At 50.5% G+C, this 18748-nt stretch overlaps 1 protein-coding gene across 2 annotated transcripts; it reads right to left on the reverse strand.

Annotated features, from left to right (window-relative positions):
• Nucleotides 1–3409: 3409 nt before the first annotated feature.
• On the reverse strand, nucleotides 3410–18643 carry PPTC7 (protein phosphatase targeting COQ7). 2 transcript variants are annotated; one of them, XM_032947245.2, is made up of 7 exons: nucleotides 17993–18643; nucleotides 16734–17076; nucleotides 11228–11407; nucleotides 10099–10297; nucleotides 7199–7322; nucleotides 5964–6093; nucleotides 3410–5790 (listed from the first exon to the last, which is right to left on the reverse strand). In XM_032947245.2, exons 2-7 carry the CDS (start codon nucleotides 16936–16938, stop codon nucleotides 5732–5734), a joined length of 897 nt encoding a protein of 298 aa, XP_032803136.1. In that variant the 5' UTR covers nucleotides 16939–17076; nucleotides 17993–18643; the 3' UTR covers nucleotides 3410–5731. The 2 variants fall into 2 exon arrangements, with proteins under 2 accessions (XP_032803136.1, XP_032803137.1); XM_032947246.2 differs by having other exon boundaries at nucleotides 17681–18643.
• Nucleotides 18644–18748: the final 105 nt, after the last annotated feature.

The raw sequence follows: 18748 nt of genomic DNA on the forward strand, positions 1-18748 counted from the left end.
TTTACAAACTCATCCCGCCATAATGCTGTCACCTTGCCAATCAAAAGCTGGCATCCGGAGGGGGGCGGGTGGGGGGTGACCGCACGATTTATCGCTGTGGAAACCTCACCTGGCGAGGCGGTGGCGAGCCATCACGATCCTAGTTCATAGAAATAAAGGGGGCAGGTGTGGGGAGGGGAGGGGCATCATTGATTCAACTTAAAGTGGTTCTGTTATAGCAATAGCGAAGCAGCTCCTTTGCAGAGCCTGTCCAAGGTCATGTAAGGATGTATTATTATTATTTTGTAATTGGCTACCGCACTGCATCACCACATGTGACCCGTCGATGGATTGCCATTTGAGCTGCGGGTGTGTCCGATGTGTGGAGGGGGGCACCGCGAGACTTGCTGCTCTATCGATGAAGTGGGGTGCGATCGTGTGCGCCGTCGCTGCATGCGTTGTCGTACGGGCGGGCAGCAGTGGCACCCAGCCGAGTACCGATGTAGCCGCCGATGAACTGCTGTGGAAGACGTGGATTTGGAGTTCTGTTCTTTGGCTCTAGGGTTACCAATAAAACAACTTAAAAAAAAAACCCCGGCTGAGCTGTGATTTGCACATCGCCTGACCAGCCCCGTGCGCTATTTGTACCTCTAGGTGGCTGTATTGCAAAGTCTGGCGGTGCCGTGTTGCAAGGTGGAAGATGTTCATTTGGATATCTTGAAAAGCAATTCATATTACCCCGTGGCTTGAGAATAGCCTATGTGGAACATGTAAGGAGACACCACACAACTTGAGATCCTTTCAAGTAATTGTTTTTATCCGTGAGGGAGCCCTGCACATTTCCACATGCCCTGGCCACACACACACATTCTTTCCATAGCAAACCAATATACTCGATCTAATATTTCGCCAACGGGAAAAAGCATAATATGATTTTTTATTTATGGTGTAGTCATTGATGACTGTGCTGAGACCGTGAACTTGCTATTTTTGACCTGATGTAATCACATGGCGACCCAGCATACCGGGACATGAGCAATCATCTGACACCACAGAGTAATTTGGGCTTCATCTTCCCAATGCTCTTTGACCCCCCCGCTTTACAATAAAAAAGAGGCAACACTGCACTGGGGTTAAGTGTCTAAATAGTTCCACCTGTGACCTATAAACACCAACAGTGGATTCAGTCGCGAATCACCCACCCGTAAAATGACCCCAAAGTTTAATGTCCTTGCACCGTAAATCTTGCGTCGATTCGGTTGGACTGTCGCCCGGTTATAAAGTTCACATAGTTGTGCATGGCCCAAGCAAGATTGGGACGAGCTTGTTTTAAACATCCACCGTTTGGTATATAATCTTGAAACATTGATAGTCTGGGTTCTTTTTTTATCTCCCCTGCCCACCTCAGCAACCTCGTGATTAGCGGGTCACGTGCAGCCTCTCACCCACATGGCTCATCTCATCTCCTTCCACTCCCCATCATTCCGCTACCCGCGCATCACCATGAGCAGTCTTCCCACACCAGCAAATGTAACCGATGTGCCACGCGGTGCAGTTGTTGCATAGAAGCTTCTTCAGTCACGACGAATCTCTGTGCCCTACCCCAATTTACACTTTTCTTTTAACCTGAATCTTGTGTTTAATCGGGGGAATTGGGAACTGGTTTAAACCCAAATGGTCTCCAGGCACCGTTTTGCTCACCAACAAATAAAATAAAATGACTATCCATGACCACATTTTCACTTACGATACATTGATATCAGCCGTTTACATTAGTGGCTATCATATTCATGGGTTGATAATCCGAGGCTCCTAACTTCACAATTGGACGTCTAGATTTTTTGGGGGGGAAAAAAAGGTGTTCATTATATTCACGTAATTTGCTGCATGTGCACCCTAACACTGTCGATCTTCTTATTCCTCTCCAATGTCAAATTCGACAGTCGACTTGCTCCTTACGCTCTACATTATCTGTGGATTCGTCACCTATTTGCGATGACAAGGGTTTTACCCTCATTTCAAAGTTGGTTCATTTCCACAAGAATTTGGCGTACTGACAGACATCTATGGCTCGCTGTTGAAGCATATTAGAATTCTAGATTTGAAGCTTTCGTGACTGCAAGGATCCATACTCTTTGGTTCTGTTCGGTAAAGTCTTTACCGAACAGAACCAAAGAGCATATTAGAATTATTTAATGTGTTGGAGTTTTAGGGCCATACATGGTACAGGGCCACTGTCCAATTTAATGTTTAGACCCTAAACCGCGTATTTATTGTTACAAGACTTATAATCTACATACTGTCAACCCCGCATCTATGATATAAAATGTTGCTTTTGTCACATTTTCTCAACCAGTTGGTCTCAACGAAACACGGCTGGTAGTCTGGCTAAGGCCAAGCTTTGGTACATGCAATGCATACCTCTGCGTGGTTGATGTAAGCGTAGAAAAGGTTTCCAGAACGGTGGCGTTTTCCCCTTGCATTTACTTAAAGAGGCCCAACTGCATGCCAACGTATTATTTTAATTCTGTCAAGTTCAACATTCGATCATTCAAATGGAGTGTGTTATACGTAACGATGGTCAAATCCACAAGAGATCGTGGTCTTTATTCGTCGATTAGAACATCCCCTAAATTCATCACCTCGCCTGCCGCGTTTCGTGACAATTCTTAGGGGACGGCGGAGAGACATTTGTGCTCAAGCAATCAAAACGGCGGCAAAGCGATTGCGGGCTGCTGCGTTTCCCTTTCACAATGTGGACAAAAAGGCAAAGATCCTGGACCAGTCCTCCGCGGGACCACATTGCTGGAGTGTAAAGATTCCGCGCCTATTTTACTACTGCTCGTTAACGCAGAACTCGAACCTCGCTTAACAGTTTGGAAATACATAGCCATCCGAAGGCCACCGCATTTAAATCAACGCTGTATAAAAAGATGTGGGCATTATATCGTAAGAGCAAAAATATCGTGCCAGTTTGAAAACCCTTGATGGGCCCAAGTTCTGCAGATACGTAAACACGTGCTTTGGATGTTACAGATGAACACGGATCACTGCCCGTTATTCGTATTTGTGCTGGTATCATAGCCTGGATTTACACAAAGGGAACCAGTGGTGCATGGTGAACACTCGCAAGTTTGGCATCCCCGGACACGTTTCTAAAATATTTTCGGCGACAGCATCCCTTTTTGGCGTTTTTAACTCCACACTGTGGAAGCGGCGACAATTTGACCACGACCGCCGTGGTGTTCCATGCGCCCCCCCATCTGACACCGCAGTCGGCAGGGGGGGGGGGGGGGATGACATCTGCAGCTTCCATCGGCCAGGCCGTAGGGGTTACGGTGGGCGCAAGAGCACCAACGTCGCTGTAAGTCACGTGCGAGAAGCGTTACATTTGTGTTGCGGAATGAACGACACCGCTAGATAAACAAAAAAAAGTCTCTGACATTCCTTTATTTTTTACAATGTTGCATTTTTGTCTGCGGTGCACCTGGTAACGTATGGTATTGCTTTAAAACAAACCGCAGTGACCTACAGCTTTACGGTACAGCGCACGCCTCGCTACGCTCATTTTCCCAGCGCACGCATCCACACGCACGCTGCTACTACTGCCTTTATATTGTCATGCGCCAAGGTTATGTTGTATGAGAATCAAAGCCATGAGTCAAAAACTGATTTTTTTTTTTTTAAAGCATCACATCCTTCTCAAGTCTCCACACATGAAGTAACCTTCGTGACAACCACACATTGGACTCTGCTCCTGGCGCCCGATGCTGCAAGCCTCCGCACGCGGCCGTAATAAACCAACGCAAGGACATCGCGTGACACTCCGAAATACCCAGGCGGCAACGCGTTCGCCCCATCCACGCTTCGGGTTTCAACCCGTCCTCAAATCTTGTCCGCTTGCCGCAAATGTCCAGAGCACACCGCCGCGCGGGGCCGTCGATTGGTAAAACGCGGAAAATGGAGATTTGTGGGGCGACGGACACCCGGGGGTTGGGGGGGGCGTTGAGAACGCGCTCACCGAAGGCCATGAAAATAAACTTTGTCAGCTTCTCAGATACGTGTCTCCAAAGAATTCGTGCAAGCGGGGGGGGGGGGGGGATACATCGGGTTTTTTTTTCTCCAGCAACGGGAAGGCACTCGCTAATGTCAAATTGAAGTTAAATACTGTGTATTAAAAATATAACGTTACAAGAATCTGAGAGAGCGCAAACATTTTTTTCCTTTTTCCATGACCCCCCCCCCCCAGGGGCAGCAGTAGCACGATGCCAAGGAGGACTGTTGTTGGTTCGTCACATTTTGAAAAGAAATGCAATGCTTGAACTTGTTCGGCACCTGCACTTACCGGAGGCGCAGTCGAGGGCCCCCCCCCCCCCACTTTCCCCTGTTAGGAGAGCCGAGCGGCGCTCACTCACGCAGGCCAAACGTACGAGCGCACAGGACCGACCCAGGCACCCATCTCTCACACTCGCGCGGCACAACCCCACGGCACCGAATAAATAAGTACTTTACATACAAGTGGGATGGAATCTGCACACGCGTACGCACGTCACATAATAAATTAAGGAGTTCGTTGAATATATATGTATACGTATATGCCGATGGTATTAAAATTGTTGCTGCTTCAGCGACCACAGAGGTTATTGATTTTTTTTTTTAAAAGAACATTAATAACACTATTAACAGTAACAATAAGAAAATAAAAACACACAAGAAAATGTTTTTTCACCGAACAGACCATTTTAGGGGCGACTCGTCTTTCTTGAATACGTAACGGAAGCCAGCAGGTTAAAGCTACAGTTCTGTCCCTTCACGTTCAGTGGAAAAAAAATGTTATTCGAACGTATACACATATACATATATATACATAATGTTCTAGTTTTTTTTGCAATAGGTTTTCAAGTCTTCACTTGCTTTGTTTCAGCACAATTTACTCACGGCTGCACTTAAGAAAGGCATTAATATACACGATAAGAGGGTTGGTGGTGGGAGGGAATTAGGAAGTAATAGGGACGGCATTTAAAGTGGCGTAATCCGCCAATTTCTATCTCCTCTGGCACGTGGCACGCACGGTGGTTGCGGGGCCGCCGTGGCACGTGCACGCCCCGCCATCCCTCCCTCAAAGGATCCTGTTGACGCAGAGGAAGGGTGGGGGAGTGAAAAACCACAGCATCGCTGGAGGAGGCGACCACCGGCGATCGGAGAGCCAAGAACTCTCGATGGTGGCGGTGCAGGAGCACGAAAGGTGGCGACGCAGCAGCGGTGAGGTTTCCCCATGTCGCTTCGCGCGTGAGGATTACGCAGTCAGTGCGCGCGACGATGTCCCATAAGTCCGGGATTTCTTTCCTCCTCCGGAAAACAGGACGCATAAAGGGGGAGGGGGGGGCTTGCTGCTGGCTCCCCGCGGTGCGAGCGCGTGAAGAGTCGGTCTCACAGGGTCACGCTGCTCTCTGCGGGAACCATGGCAACCTTGCGGGTCTCCTGGCGCCCTCTCTTTCCTCCTCCGCCCCCCCCCCCACTCCGACGTCCTCGTCGCCACGAGTTGGAAGTTAGAGGAGTGGCGGGAGCGGCCGTCGAGCGGAAGTTGATCTCCGGTTGAACAAAACCAAAAAAAGATTGGTGGCAAGAAGGTGCAAGATTGCAGGTGGAGGGGAAGACGTTAGGCAGGAAGGGTGGGGATGGGCGGTGTCGCAGAGATGGTGACGGCACGGCCACTTCAATCTCGAGGAGCACGACGGAGCGCCATGGTTAGTCAGTCTGTGTACTCCGCAACTATTGACAAAAGTACAGTGATGTCATCCGGCTTCCCGCCTGTGCAGAGACAAACACACACGCGCACAAACGTCAACACAAGAGCGTACACGTTTTTAAAACAAATTCTCCCCAACGAATCTGCACGACGAACAAAAAAGTGTCCACACATTTTCTTTCGCTTAAAAAAGGTGCTCTCGACTTGCCCCGTGCATGACCGTTGCGCTGCGTACCCCTGAGGTTTAGGCCGTTGCTGCAGGCGTCGCGGGCGAAGGGAGACATGTACTCGGGATCGTAGGCCAGCTCGCGAGCCTGCTCTGTGATGCTGCGTGCCGTCTGCCCGATGCTTTCCACGTCCGAGCCCTGACCGGTCCCCACACACACACACACACCAAGCACAAACCAATTATTTAATTCGATCAGGATCCCTCACGACAGCGCTAAACAACACATCTCCAGCGAACTGAATTCACCCCTTTTATAAGGGGGGGGGGGGGTGGTGTGGGGTAGTTAGGAAGCCATTGTTACGTAAGAAGGGCTATTTATTTATTACTCACAACTCAGTTGTTGGAAATTTTCCAACTTGGGAATTTGCGCTCCGAAGCCGCCACACAAAAGGCCGCACTTTACCAACGATGACGTCGAATGGCGTTTAATAATCGTGGTGCGGCAGCCAGTGCGGTGGGGGGGGGGGGGGAGGTGGATGTTATTAATGCTGCGAGAAATGTTTTTACAGTGCAGTGGGGGGCACCTCATCCGTCTCAGGCCACTGGTCGAGCCGGGGAGCTCATGTCAACTGGTCTACGAGGAGTGGCGGAACTGTTCAAATCAATTGTGTAGCAATTTTTTCGAGCTCTTGTGAAATAATTAAACAATAAGTAAATCCTTTTTTTGGGTACATTCCATTCCCCTCCAAGGTTTGGCAGCCAAATCAAAATTACATGCTGTCGGAAGCGGCCCTACACATTCGTGGGCTCATGAATGAACAGAGTGAATTCACGTTTACGTTTAGCCAGAAGACAAAGCTGTGGTAATTCCGTTGTCGATGTAAACAAAATACTTTTGCTTGGAATACGAAGAGCCCTGCTAGGTTTGCGGCTTCGGCAACATGCCTCATCCACGGTTGCCACCTCCGCGGTAAAAAAAAACCGGGACATCATCGCAAGAATATTCTCACCATTAGAACCTCCTTTGCCAGTAGCAAAATATGATAATTGTTTTTTTACCCTTTTATCTGGCAACAAAACTGACACCTTTTTTTAATTAGAATATTCTCGCATAACACCAGAATTTGGGAGAACTGCACGTATGAATGCATCGTCTTGGGAGGTGTGTCTATTACACGACGGACAAAAAACTGGGACGTTTTAACATCCATCCTGGAAAAGACTTATGGGCTACCTCAAAATCAGGCTCGATTCTAGCGAAATCCCAGCGCAGAGGCAGGTTAACCGCGTGCGTCGCACACCTTGAGGGTGCGGAGCTCCTGCAGGATCATGTGGTCGGGCATGTTGTCGAAGAGGCCGTCTGTCGCGGTGAGGATGATGTCGCCGAGTTGCAGATCGAAAGACGAGCTGTCCGCCACCTCGGGGCTGTGGGAACGGCGACGGTCTCGTTAATGGTTCGTGTGTAACCCGGGCGGGGGGGCTTAATTTGAAGCGGGCCGCAAAATAATTCCACGCCCCGGCACACCGCGTCCAGGTATGCGTTTCCACTGTGGCTGCAAGCGAATAATCACGTTCTGCCGGCCCCTGCCTGTGTCGCAACATCATGTCGCACGCAATCAACAATTCGGCGTCGTTTTTACGAGGCCGTGCATTAGCCAAGGGATAATTTAAGAAATGTACCTTTCTCGGAATTATATCCTCCTGCAACTGGTAAGGTTCGTAATTTAAACTGCAACTTCTCCATTTCGCCCCGGTAAGAGACCAATGATGTGCGGGGGGGGGCAGAACAAATTATGGCAAAAAACTACGTGCACGCGAAAAGGAAGCAAAGCAAGGCGTAGGTAAAAATTTCACAAGTTAAAGAGCCAAATTGAGTGGCATTCAAATCAGCAAGTATAAGTGCAGCTTTCCGAGCCCCATAAACCATAAATATACATATGAAACCAGGTATTTGTAATGTAAGTTACAATCTATAAAAAGCCTGAGAGAAAAGGCTAAAATGGGAGTGCAAGGGCTGAACATTACTGCAAGTACTTTTCGCAAAATACAGTACATCACCAACAGGGAGGGTTGGTGTCACAACTTGGCGATTCCAAGTTCAATTCCTGGGCATGTCTCACATCAGTGGCGAGTGAAATCTGAACCAATCGTCGGCAGCCCCCCGCTTTCACCAACCTGCACTGACCAGCAGGGTGAAGTATGATCACACAATCGCCATGGCCAACAAAGGTCTGCGGAGACCTTTATTTAGCAGTGGATTGACAAAGGTCCGGAAATATTATAGGGCTGATACAGATGCAGAGCAACAACTACAATTTCACATTCAGGTGATCAAGCCAGGTAGCCCCGTCAGGAGCAGCGGAGTGCATCGCTGTAATATCGCGTTGGCATTTGTAATATACTTATTCATTATTACATGGAAAACGAAATGAAGAACAGGTTTAAAAATATATATATAAATGTGCAAACACCATGTTACAGCTCAAATGTCATTTAAGGAAATGTTAATCCTGCACATATTTACTTTTTGCCCGAGAGATTTCGAATTTTCCTCTTGTTTTCTAAGGTGCTTTGAGAAGATGCAGCATTTAAACGCTTAAGAAATGCACATTTTTATTATTCATCATTGATCTCAAGACACAAGAACAGATTCTTCGTGTGGGAGAGTTGGTCTTTTGCATTCGCCTCATATAAAAATTTTTTATCTAACCACACCCAGTAGCTCACGGTTGCTACATTCACCACATAGTTTAAAACAAATTATTATATCTTGAACCAGATCACAACTCGGAATTGCAACATTTCATTGAATCGTGAGGTTGGGGGTGCCAGGTGAATCGTTACACCCATAGTTTACAGTTTGCTCCAAAAATACTATACCTACGCAACACATTTATCGCAACAGCAAAACGCATGCTATGGAACAAAACGCATGGACAGAAAGAAAGATTTTGTAGCCACAGATGGACGAAGAATACTGCATTTCTTTGAGCACATCAAACATATTTGGTCAAACTAATCAACAGCCAACCCGACAAGGTTACTCAAAATATTGAAGGCTCCAGAAAGAGAGGTCCCCAAAACCAAAGACTTCATTTCAGAATCACGGCGGATCGTGAAGAGGGCCCAAAAATCCACAACCAGCTGTTCCGTGAGGTTGAGAACCGGGGCAAGGTCGAGAGAGGGAGATCCGCGATCGCAGCTGAAGGCACGGGGGGGGCCACAGCAACCTCGTTTGTTAGGCCGCTCGCGGGGACACGGACAGAAGAATCAACAAGGGCACTGCCGCGCACAACGGACGGCCTTCGCCGAGCCGGACGGCGGATAAAGTGGCCAACTCGCTTCCCAGCGACCCATATAACCAGGGGTGAGGGGTGTGGGGGGAATCTTGTCCTAACTGAAGGCCGAATAAGATTCTCAAATACCTTTTGGCGGGTCGCACATTAGTTGGCACTAAACATTGACTGTGTGCTATGAAATATTAAAAAAGACAACAGGTGATCCGAGCTTGTCAAATTTAGAACACAGTGTTGCCAACTCGAAAATATTTTGCCCCCCCCCCCTCCGCAATGCCCAAGGGTTATTTATTTATCATTCGCATCGACGGCGAGAAATGTCGTTTGCCAGCTGCTGCAAGGTGGTAGGGCTGGCGTGGCCGCGGGCCGGCAACATTAAGTTGCTGGCCGTATCTGGGGCCGTTGGCCAGATGGTCCCAAACTTCGCACTATAGGGCATGGCCATGAGGTCATGAGCTTTGGCCAGCAATAAGTTTAAGATTTAACTTTTTTTGGACGTGATATTTATAGAAATTTTGCTTAATTTCAGAATTAATTCCATATTTTTCAAAATAAAATGCATTTAAATGTAATAACTGTCAGAGCTTTTTGCACTAAACGTAATACTTGTAAATATTTATATCTTTTTATTATTTTCAGGGTAAAACAGTCGTGACGGCATGTATCGTCAAACTGACGTCGTCACATGACGGCAATTTTTTTCTGGCAAAAAGCAACGACGTGGAAAATGACGTCGCCTCTGGTGACGTCGCATTTTCTAATCGAACCGAAACACAATTATTATTAATTTTTTTCTTCGGATCATCCCAATGTTCGCACCCAGACTGGGTTCGTCGGATTTTTCGCGCGCACCCGAAAACCCGCAGCGACGCATCCGCATAGAACCCGCCGGAAACGAAATGCACCTGTCGCTGAGCATGGCTCCCTCGGCGCCGGGCGGTGCAATGGCGAGCTGGAAGGGCGTGTTGAAGTAGTGGCGCTGCTCGTCCGAGCGGTGCACGACACGACCGCCCCTCACCACCAGGAAGCCCGAGTCGCCTAGGTTCGCCGTGTGCAGCTTGTGGCTGCTCCGGTCGAGCACCACGACGCACGCCGTGCTACTGCCTGCGTGCCGCACGCGACGACACGGTACGAGAGCGCGCGCACGCACACAACGCTGCCGCCGTCAACATTTGCCGCCGTTTGTCGTTTCCGTCTACGATACATTGTTACGTGCTGTGATCAAAGTACCCCAATCGATCTTTTTTTTTTTTTTTTTACCCGTAGAGGTTTTTAACCTGCAGGTTCAGGGAAACCCGCCGGCCACGATGGCGAAAAAAAAGTAACCAAATTGTGATAAATCATATCGTCGTGATGTTTGATATACCTGTCGATGAATGCACCACATGTAGAATGACTTATGTAGTAGTAGTAGTAACACAGAAAGAAAAATCATAATGACACTGCATACAAAGTACATGCGTCTCTTCTGGGAAACGCACAATGATCAGTTGGGCAAACGTTCCTTATTTAATACCTCTAATGCACTGGGAATAGAGAAGAGCGATAATGGATTTGCCAGTGTCATGTGACCCGCTTAGCAGGAGTGCTTGTCTGGCTTTACGCCTCAGCATAAGTGGTCGCTCTCCACTGTGACTGCTCGAGACCCAACATCCCTGGGTCGATTCCATTCCAGCAGAGGGAGACACGGGGGTGAGTGGTGGGGGGGGGGTGTCATGGCAAAGATGTGCTGTGCTGTCACAGAAAACCCCATGGGAGTCGCACTCTGTGGAGCCAGAAAGGCTCCAATTAATTCAATTCAATTTAATGTGAGGTATATTCATTCACAGCATGCCAGAAAACCCTCCTTCACGGAAAGGATCTCAACCCCCAATGAGCCCAACGTCAAGAGGGATTACTCTACTGCCAAAGTAACATGTGCAGCAATCCCAGCAAGCCAAATCAGAGGTGCCTATGTAGGCGTTGCCTGTGGACAAGTGCACGCGGGCTCGCATTGGATTTAGGGACACTGTGGGGTGGGTGCTCTGACGTTACCTAGCAGGGGAGCCTTGTGCTGCAGCATCTCGGCGTAACTGGCGCACAGGATGCCCACGGGGTTGGAGGGCACGAAGCGGCCTTCGCGTGCCAGCCGCTCGCACGTGCGCATGAGCGTCGCCGAGAACTGCGACGGGTCCACGCCGTAGTCACGCCAGCCGCCCACGCCGTCTGCCACACCTGTGGGAGAGGCAAGGGCGGCGAAGGAGGAAGCGCGGCACGTGGGTCAGCTCGACACCAACTCGATCGCTCGCTGGCTCGTTCATTCGCTCGCTCGCCGCACGACGGATAAACAAGCGGCGCTCCCCCCCCACCCCAATCGTGCGTTGGTTGGCGGCGTTGGCCAATCAATGCGCGATTATATGCGCAACCTCTCACGAGGAGCTCGATCACCCCTGCGCATGCCAGCGTATCACCGATTGCCTGCCGCCGTTTTGCAAGAGGCTCCCCCCCCCCACGCACCAGGGTGAGGTGCAGAGCACAGCCTCATATGGGGCAGCTCATCCTCAAATTCCATGTCCTCAAATTGGAGGTCGTGGATCACGCGAAACACTGACCCAGCGGTGGCGATTCGGCCCTGCTGAAAACCTAAAGCCCATGTGCACAGTGATTTAGAGACTTTTCCCTTGGGCGCAAAGAATAACAAATATGGCCGAATGAAAATAAAAACAATCGTGTTTTGGGTCGTCATGTGCTTTGACCGTGTATCCCATAGGAACAGGGAAGGCCTGCGACTTTTTCCGTAATTATACCGGAAAGTGTAAACAAAATTTAGCGATGGTTTACAGGTTAGAGTATCGGACGTCAAGCAGACACTGCAATGGAATGAAACAAACCAGCACTCTCCGTCTACAAAAACAACTCCCGTACAGTACCTGGTGTGGGAACTGTACAGAATACAAACTTTGTATAGTATTGAGATTTTGTTTACCAAATTAGAAACTTACCAAAGACATGACCTATCCCTGTTTAAAGGTCACATGGCTTAAGCCTACGGCAATCCCTGCAGGAATGACACCACCCCGGGTAACACTTCAGTCTGAAAATCCCACACTGCCGACAGCGACAATCCCTCTTGGCAGTCACAAACTTAAATCCCACAGGATACTTTTTTTTTTACGCAAACTGGTCAGTTAAAATTTTTCTTTCGCGACTGGAAGCTGTCCAGCGCCGGCACTATAATGGCACGAAAATATGAGAACTGCGCATAGCTCCCACGCCACGGTGCCCTTAAGAGGGGACCCCATTACCGCGGGCGCACCGAGCAAATACCAAACGGGCAACCTTCCAAGGTCAAAAGTGGGCTCAGGCCGGCTGTGTGCCTCCATGGCAATCGCATTCTTAAGAGCAGCACAAACACTATGGGGTATCCGTTTCTGTACCACCACCGAGTTACCCCCCTCATCCACCTCTTCAGTTGGTAGTCGCTGGAGGAAGCAACTTTGACAGCAACACCCCGAGAAATCGCCACGACATTTTTAACTACCACACGTGGGCCTGTACAGTACGCCTGTACAGAGGGCGCGCGCTTGTGTGGGAACAGCTGTAAGCCGTTTCGCACAAACACGTGCTGGGTAATTGTTTCAACACATGCCAAATAACGTTGTAGTGGAAACTTGAGAGACTGTTTCGATAAATACTGGTTTGTGAGCGACTAATAAGGCATGCAAGCTATTAGTGAGCCCAAAACCACGCATACCTGGACGACTTTGCCGAAAGCACAGGGATTGGCCTCTAGGTTACGATGACCTTGGAAAGTCTTGGGCGAGATCTAGATACAAATTTACCACCAGTGGTGTTAAGACCATTAATCACAACCAAGACTGAACCCGGGTGACCGGGATTGTGGGCGCAGCGTGTGTTTTCGACCACCGCCTACATAACATTTCTCTAGATACACACACACGCGTCCTCACGTGCATATGTACTCTATTTAAAGTACCTACATACACAAAAACACATCCACGTTCTGCACAGCCTGCAAAACGCAAGACTGTACACACCGCGCTGCCATGGCAGGCATGTCACAGGGTGTGCGAGCGCGGTGACCTTGATGGGAAAAGGGACACGCGATTATCCCCGAAGCAGCAGCCTCTACGGGGCACGTGCACGGGACGTGGTAGGGGGCTCGGGTCGCGGAGGGAGTTTGGATTGGGATGAAAAGGAGGCTAGTGGGTGGCGAGGTCACAGATCTATGGCATGTTGTGGTGGGAGTGGTATTGATGGTGGTGGTATTATGATCAAGGTAGTGGTGTTGGTGGTCATGACAGTGTTAGTATTGCTGGTGATTCTTGTAGTGATATTGTAGTCCTGGGTCTCCCCTAAGTTGACTCTGCCTTAAATGCGTAACTGGTGCGGAATACAAACATCACCACTGTAGAGACGTGATGCTGGTAACCAACCCCATCCTGCGCTGGCTTTTGTAAGTGCTCACTAATAGCACTTGCACCAACAGCCGATGTTGGCTATAAGGAAGATATCTGTCTTTGATGTTAGTGGTGAAGTAGAGGGGATGACGGCGGTCATATGAGAGACAGTGGGCAATGTGGTGATAGTGATGATGGTAGTGGTGTTGATGGCAATAGCTTATGATGAAATTAGGTTTAGTGATGGTCACTATAATTGCAGTGTTGGTGGCGATGGTGCCGCGAACGGTGGTGGTGTTGGTAGTGACGCGTCTGATAAAGTGTTGGCCCGAGCGGCAACGATAGTGCGATGGTTGTGGCATTGGCGGGAATTACAGCGGTTGAGCCAATGGTAGCAGTGACAATGATTTAGAGGGGGTGATCTTGGATGGCGCGTGTGGCCACGAAACCTCTCCATTTCTTGGCAGCACGTGGACATGATTGTGCGAGCGTATTTGCAGGCAGCCGATCGGTGTCCCCCGCGTGTCCTCTACGCTAGACACATTATGTAAGCTGCTTAAACAGGAAAGGCAAGGCAGCCTGCACTGCCGGCTTCGCCGGTGACGAGGTCACGCCGCCGCTGAGATGAGGTTCCGTGACATTGGACTATTCGAAAAGGTCAGGCCATTATTTGTGGCGAGGCATGGACACCAGATCTACACAAGTCTCCTGGCTGAGATTTGACCTCCGATTTCTGTCACCACACCACTAAACCCTTGGCACCACCGCTAACCACAATCTCACACCCCCCCACCACCACCACACGGGTGGCGGTGGAGAGGCAGAGTTTGTTCTATCGGCGCCGCAGGGCCAAACAAAAATGTTTTCATGATAGCAACGATGATCTGTAATGCAGATAAGATATTAAGTACATCGGCAGAATTAAGTATGAAGGCATGTGTTTACTGTAACCTGTGCTATTGGTGTTGAAGGTTCCGATAGTATAGTTTTTGGTGGCGATGCTGGCGATGGTTGTAGTGGCAATGGTGTAGGTGATGTCGGCGATTGTCGTGGTTGTTCGTGGCAGTGTTTTGGGGAGTGGTAGTGTTGGTTAGTGCTGCCGGTGATGGTCGTAAAAGTATTAGTGCTGTGGCAGTGGTGCTTAGTGTTGGTGAAGATGACCGTTCGTGGGGGTGTTGTTAGTCGTGGTGGTGGCGATAGCTGTGGTAACAGCAGTGGCAACTGGCTGAGAATAGACACACGTGGCTCGGTGCTTGTCCTAAAGCCACCTTTCTAAACCAAGGCCTCCAACAAAACCGTTGTCAAGCAACACTGTGCACATGGTCACCCCTCTGTCAATCCACCGCTGGATGAGGACCTCTCTAAATCCACCAAAACAAGTGCAACCGCAAGCCAACAACGAATGTATCGGAGCTACAATCTCCACCCCAACAACTTGTGTTCCTACCTCCAGCTCTAACCACCGTGACACCCAAAGGGACAACCATAGCCGACATCATAACCACTACAACACCGCAGGGATTGTGGTGGACCAACCACCAGAACCACGTGTGAGCACAATTCCACAACCACTACAAAATACAGATAATAACCAAACAACCACAAAAACACAACTCTCCAAAAGTACGACTACAACCAAAAAGGCATTGCATCATTACTCACTAGAACCACAAGACAATATCTAACCTACTAGTCCCAACCGAAACACATAACCACACAATAACAACAATATACCTGTAGTACACACAATCCTAAAAAAATGCCAGAAGCTTATTATAATAAAGTGCTCGGCCGCAATACAATAACTTATGATAACCACCACAATACAATAACTTATGATAACCACCACAATACAAACGACCTTAAAACACCACCACAACCACCATGCTGCTCCCCAACCACAACCTCTGCGACCACCCAAAGCGCAATACAAGACAACCAACACCAAATATTCAGTTCACTATTAATTCGGCAGACAACAACCACCCAACAAACACTGCATCAGCAATGACATCGACACAAAAGGCAATCGCGATGACACCTTCAAATTCACCCTTTTAAAAACAATCTCTCGATTGAAAACGCATTTCTTTAGAACTGATTTTCGTGTTCAGTTCGTTGTCCTGCCACCGCACCTCCGATGTGCACGGTGGGCTACGTACGGTGCGAAAGAAGTTTCCAACGTACACACACCCCCTCCATCTACACAATAACAACACAAACCACGTTCGCAATCAACACGCGGTGTAGACCACCACCACAACAACAACCAACAACTCACAATTACTATTCGAATTCAAGGACTCGTCTAAATTAAAAACATAAAAACACAACCCCACCGTAATCTCAAGAGCCAGCCCCGCTCCGGAGCAACAAAGTGCCAGAGAGAGAGAGAGAGCAACGTGGCACAACGACGACGACTACAACAGCAGTCACCATCTCAAGATCACAACCCAATGAAAACACAAAACCACCGCGCGCATCTCAAAAGAGGCCGTTCGCGTGCCCCGGTGAGCCCCCCACCCCAAACACCCCCCTAGGAGGGGGGTTCGATTCCCGCCTACGATCATCTGAACCGGTCCTGGGGCGGTCTCCCCCCTAGGTCGACTCGGCCTCAATCGAGATACTCGGTGCTGCTGCCCGGCCACCCCGATCCCTAACCACGTGTGGCCATCAGCGGCGAGCAACCCCTGGCGCGCGGGGGTTGGTCGCTTGGTATTCGCGAACAGCACTTGACCCCGACGGTGTTGTTGAGGCTATACGGGGGATCTTTGGCTTTGCAGTCATTACGGAGCATTTCTTTGAGAAGTGTAAAGAGACAACATTGCCGCCGTTGCAGCAGCAGCATCATTATAATCGACATCACCATCATCATTGTCCAACAACTTCATCATCGACATCACCCAACAACCTCATCATCCAACAACACCATCATCATCCAACAACACCATCATCATCCAACAACCTCATCATCCAACAACCTCATCATCCAACAACACCATCATCCAACAACACCATCATCCAACAACACCATCATCATCCAACAACACCATCATCATCCAACAACAACCTCATCATCACCATTCAACATCGACGATATCACCATCCACCGTGAAACCGTCACCCTCCAAGGAGCTCACCGAGCACGTCGGCCGATCGATGGCGCGCAATGAAGTATGCGTCGTCGCCGAAGCACATGCCCTTCTTGAGCACGCCGAGACGACGGAAGTCTTTGCCGAAGCCGCAGCTCGCCGTGACGAGCGAGAAGTCGCGAGAGTCGCCCAGGGAGAGGCCCCCGAGGACGGCGCGGGCCACGAGGCGCCCGCACTGCAGAGCCGACAGCATCGCCCCAGACACGAGGCGAGTCGAGCCGCCCACCACCCCCCCCGCCCCCCACTCCCGGACGACGACGACGAGGAGGAGGAGGAGAGCGACGAGGAAGGAGACGAGGACGAGACGGGCCGAGATGGCTCGGGGTGGTGGCTGGGGAAGGGGGTGGTGGGTGGGTGGGTGGAGGGAGAGATATGAAGATGTGTGGTGGGGTGATCAAGATGATGGGGGGAGGTGGTGGGAGATAAGGTGATGAGAGAATGAGGTGATAGGAAGAGGTTGTGGGAGGAGGTGATGAGAGAATGAGGTGATGGGAGGTGAGGTGAGAAGGAGGTGATGGGAGGAGGTGATGGCAGAGGAGGTGATGGGAGGTGATGAGAGAATGAGGTGATGGCAGAGGAAGTGATGGGAGATGATGGGAGGTGATGGCAGAGGAGGTGATGGGAGAAGTATGTGATGGGAGAGGAGGTGGGGTGATGAGGGGGGGAGGGTATGGGAGGAGAAGGAGGTGATGGGAGAAGGATGCGGTGGGGTGATGAGAGCTGGAGGATGGGTTAGGGATAACGAAGGACGGCTCAGGGTGAAGAGATCCGATGAGGGGAGGAGGGAGAGGGGATGCAATGGGATGAGATGGAGATGAGGGGGAGGAATGAGGGCTGGGATGTAGTTAAGATATTCAATATAGTCTCGAACACAATGGGATGAAGGGTTATAGACAAGGGCGATTTAGGTTAGGGTGGGTAAGCTACGCTCCTACGTTTTGCTCGGGCGAGAACGAGCTTCAAGCTGCCGCTGCAAATTCGCTCGCTGGTGACGAGGATAATGAGGAGAGATGAAGTGGCTGGCGGAGGCGGCGGTGGTGGTGCAGGAGCGACGATGAAGAGTCGTCGTACACGGAGAGACGCCTCGACAGGAGGCCGGCGAGGCACGAGCGAGACGGGGTGGTGGGGTGGGGGCCCAAGAAGGTCCGTGAAGCAAGAAGAGAACGAGGTGCTCAGGACGACGACGACAAAGACGACGATGATGAGGTGCAGAATAGAAAGCGCACGAGGGTCCGTAGGTGGGTTACCTATTCGAGTAACGCTTGCGGCAGAGGCCCCGCCGGCCGCGCAGACCACGGACACGCGGGCGGGCGGGCGGGCGGGCGCGTCTCGGCGGACGTGTGGTAACGCGGTGCCCCGTCTGCTCTCTTCACGTGTACGGAGGGAGGAGAGAGCAAGTCTCTTCCTCTGCGCCTTCAACAAAACGACGACGACGACGACACTGGTCGGAAGGGACCACACCGCCCGGCTCGTGCCGCGTGTGAGAGTGGTGACGGTGGCGGCGAGTGTAGCACAAATAATAAAAATAAAATAATAAAAATAGAGGAACGCGTGGGCGACTGCCCCCTGTGCTGCGACCGCCGCTCCTCCTCCTCCTCAGCCTGCCTCGGCTCCCTCCCCCCTCTATTGTAATTCCCACGCCGCATCGGCGCACGCGGCAGCGGCAGCGCCGGCAGTGACGGCGGTAGAGGGCGCCGACAGCCGCCGTGCGGCCATGTCGCTCAGGGGGATGGTGGTGGTGGCGGTTGTTGGTGGTGGTTCCGGCTACAGTTCCCCGCCGGTCAAAGAACGAGGTGTTGTCACCTTCAGCTAAAGTGCGAGGCTTGTGACAGCAGTGAGCCACACACACACACGTCTGTGGAAACCCTCAGCGGATTCCTCCACCACCACCGCCGCGCGTCCCTCACCCAAGATGGCCGCTCAGTTCGCACGCATCGCCGTGACGTCACGGGCAAGGTCGCGCGAGCTCTCTTTGAAGGTCACGTGGAGTCGGCGAGCCGCTT

This window comes from Petromyzon marinus, chromosome 5 (assembly GCF_048934315.1).
Source record: "Petromyzon marinus isolate PM22_M1 ecotype Great Lakes invasive population chromosome 5, UKy_Petmar_22M1.pri1.0, whole genome shotgun sequence".
Classification (NCBI taxonomy): Eukaryota; Metazoa; Chordata; class Hyperoartia; order Petromyzontiformes; family Petromyzontidae; genus Petromyzon; species Petromyzon marinus.

What these genes read in the sequence shown, in the direction of transcription:
- PPTC7 (XM_032947245.2), bottom strand. Translation starts at nt 16,938, where the DNA reads ATGCTGTCGGCTCTGCAGTGCGGGCGCCTCGTGGCCCGCGCCGTCCTC. An exon ending in TCGATCGGCCGACGTGCTCG is followed by an intron (nt 11,408 to 16,733) that starts GTGAGCTCCTTG and finishes CCTCTCCCACAG; the next exon opens with GTGTGGCAGACGGCGTGGGC. An exon ending in CAACGGCCTAAACCTCAGGG is followed by an intron (nt 5,791 to 5,963) that starts GTACGCAGCGCA and finishes GTCTCTGCACAG; the next exon opens with GCGGGAAGCCGGATGACATC.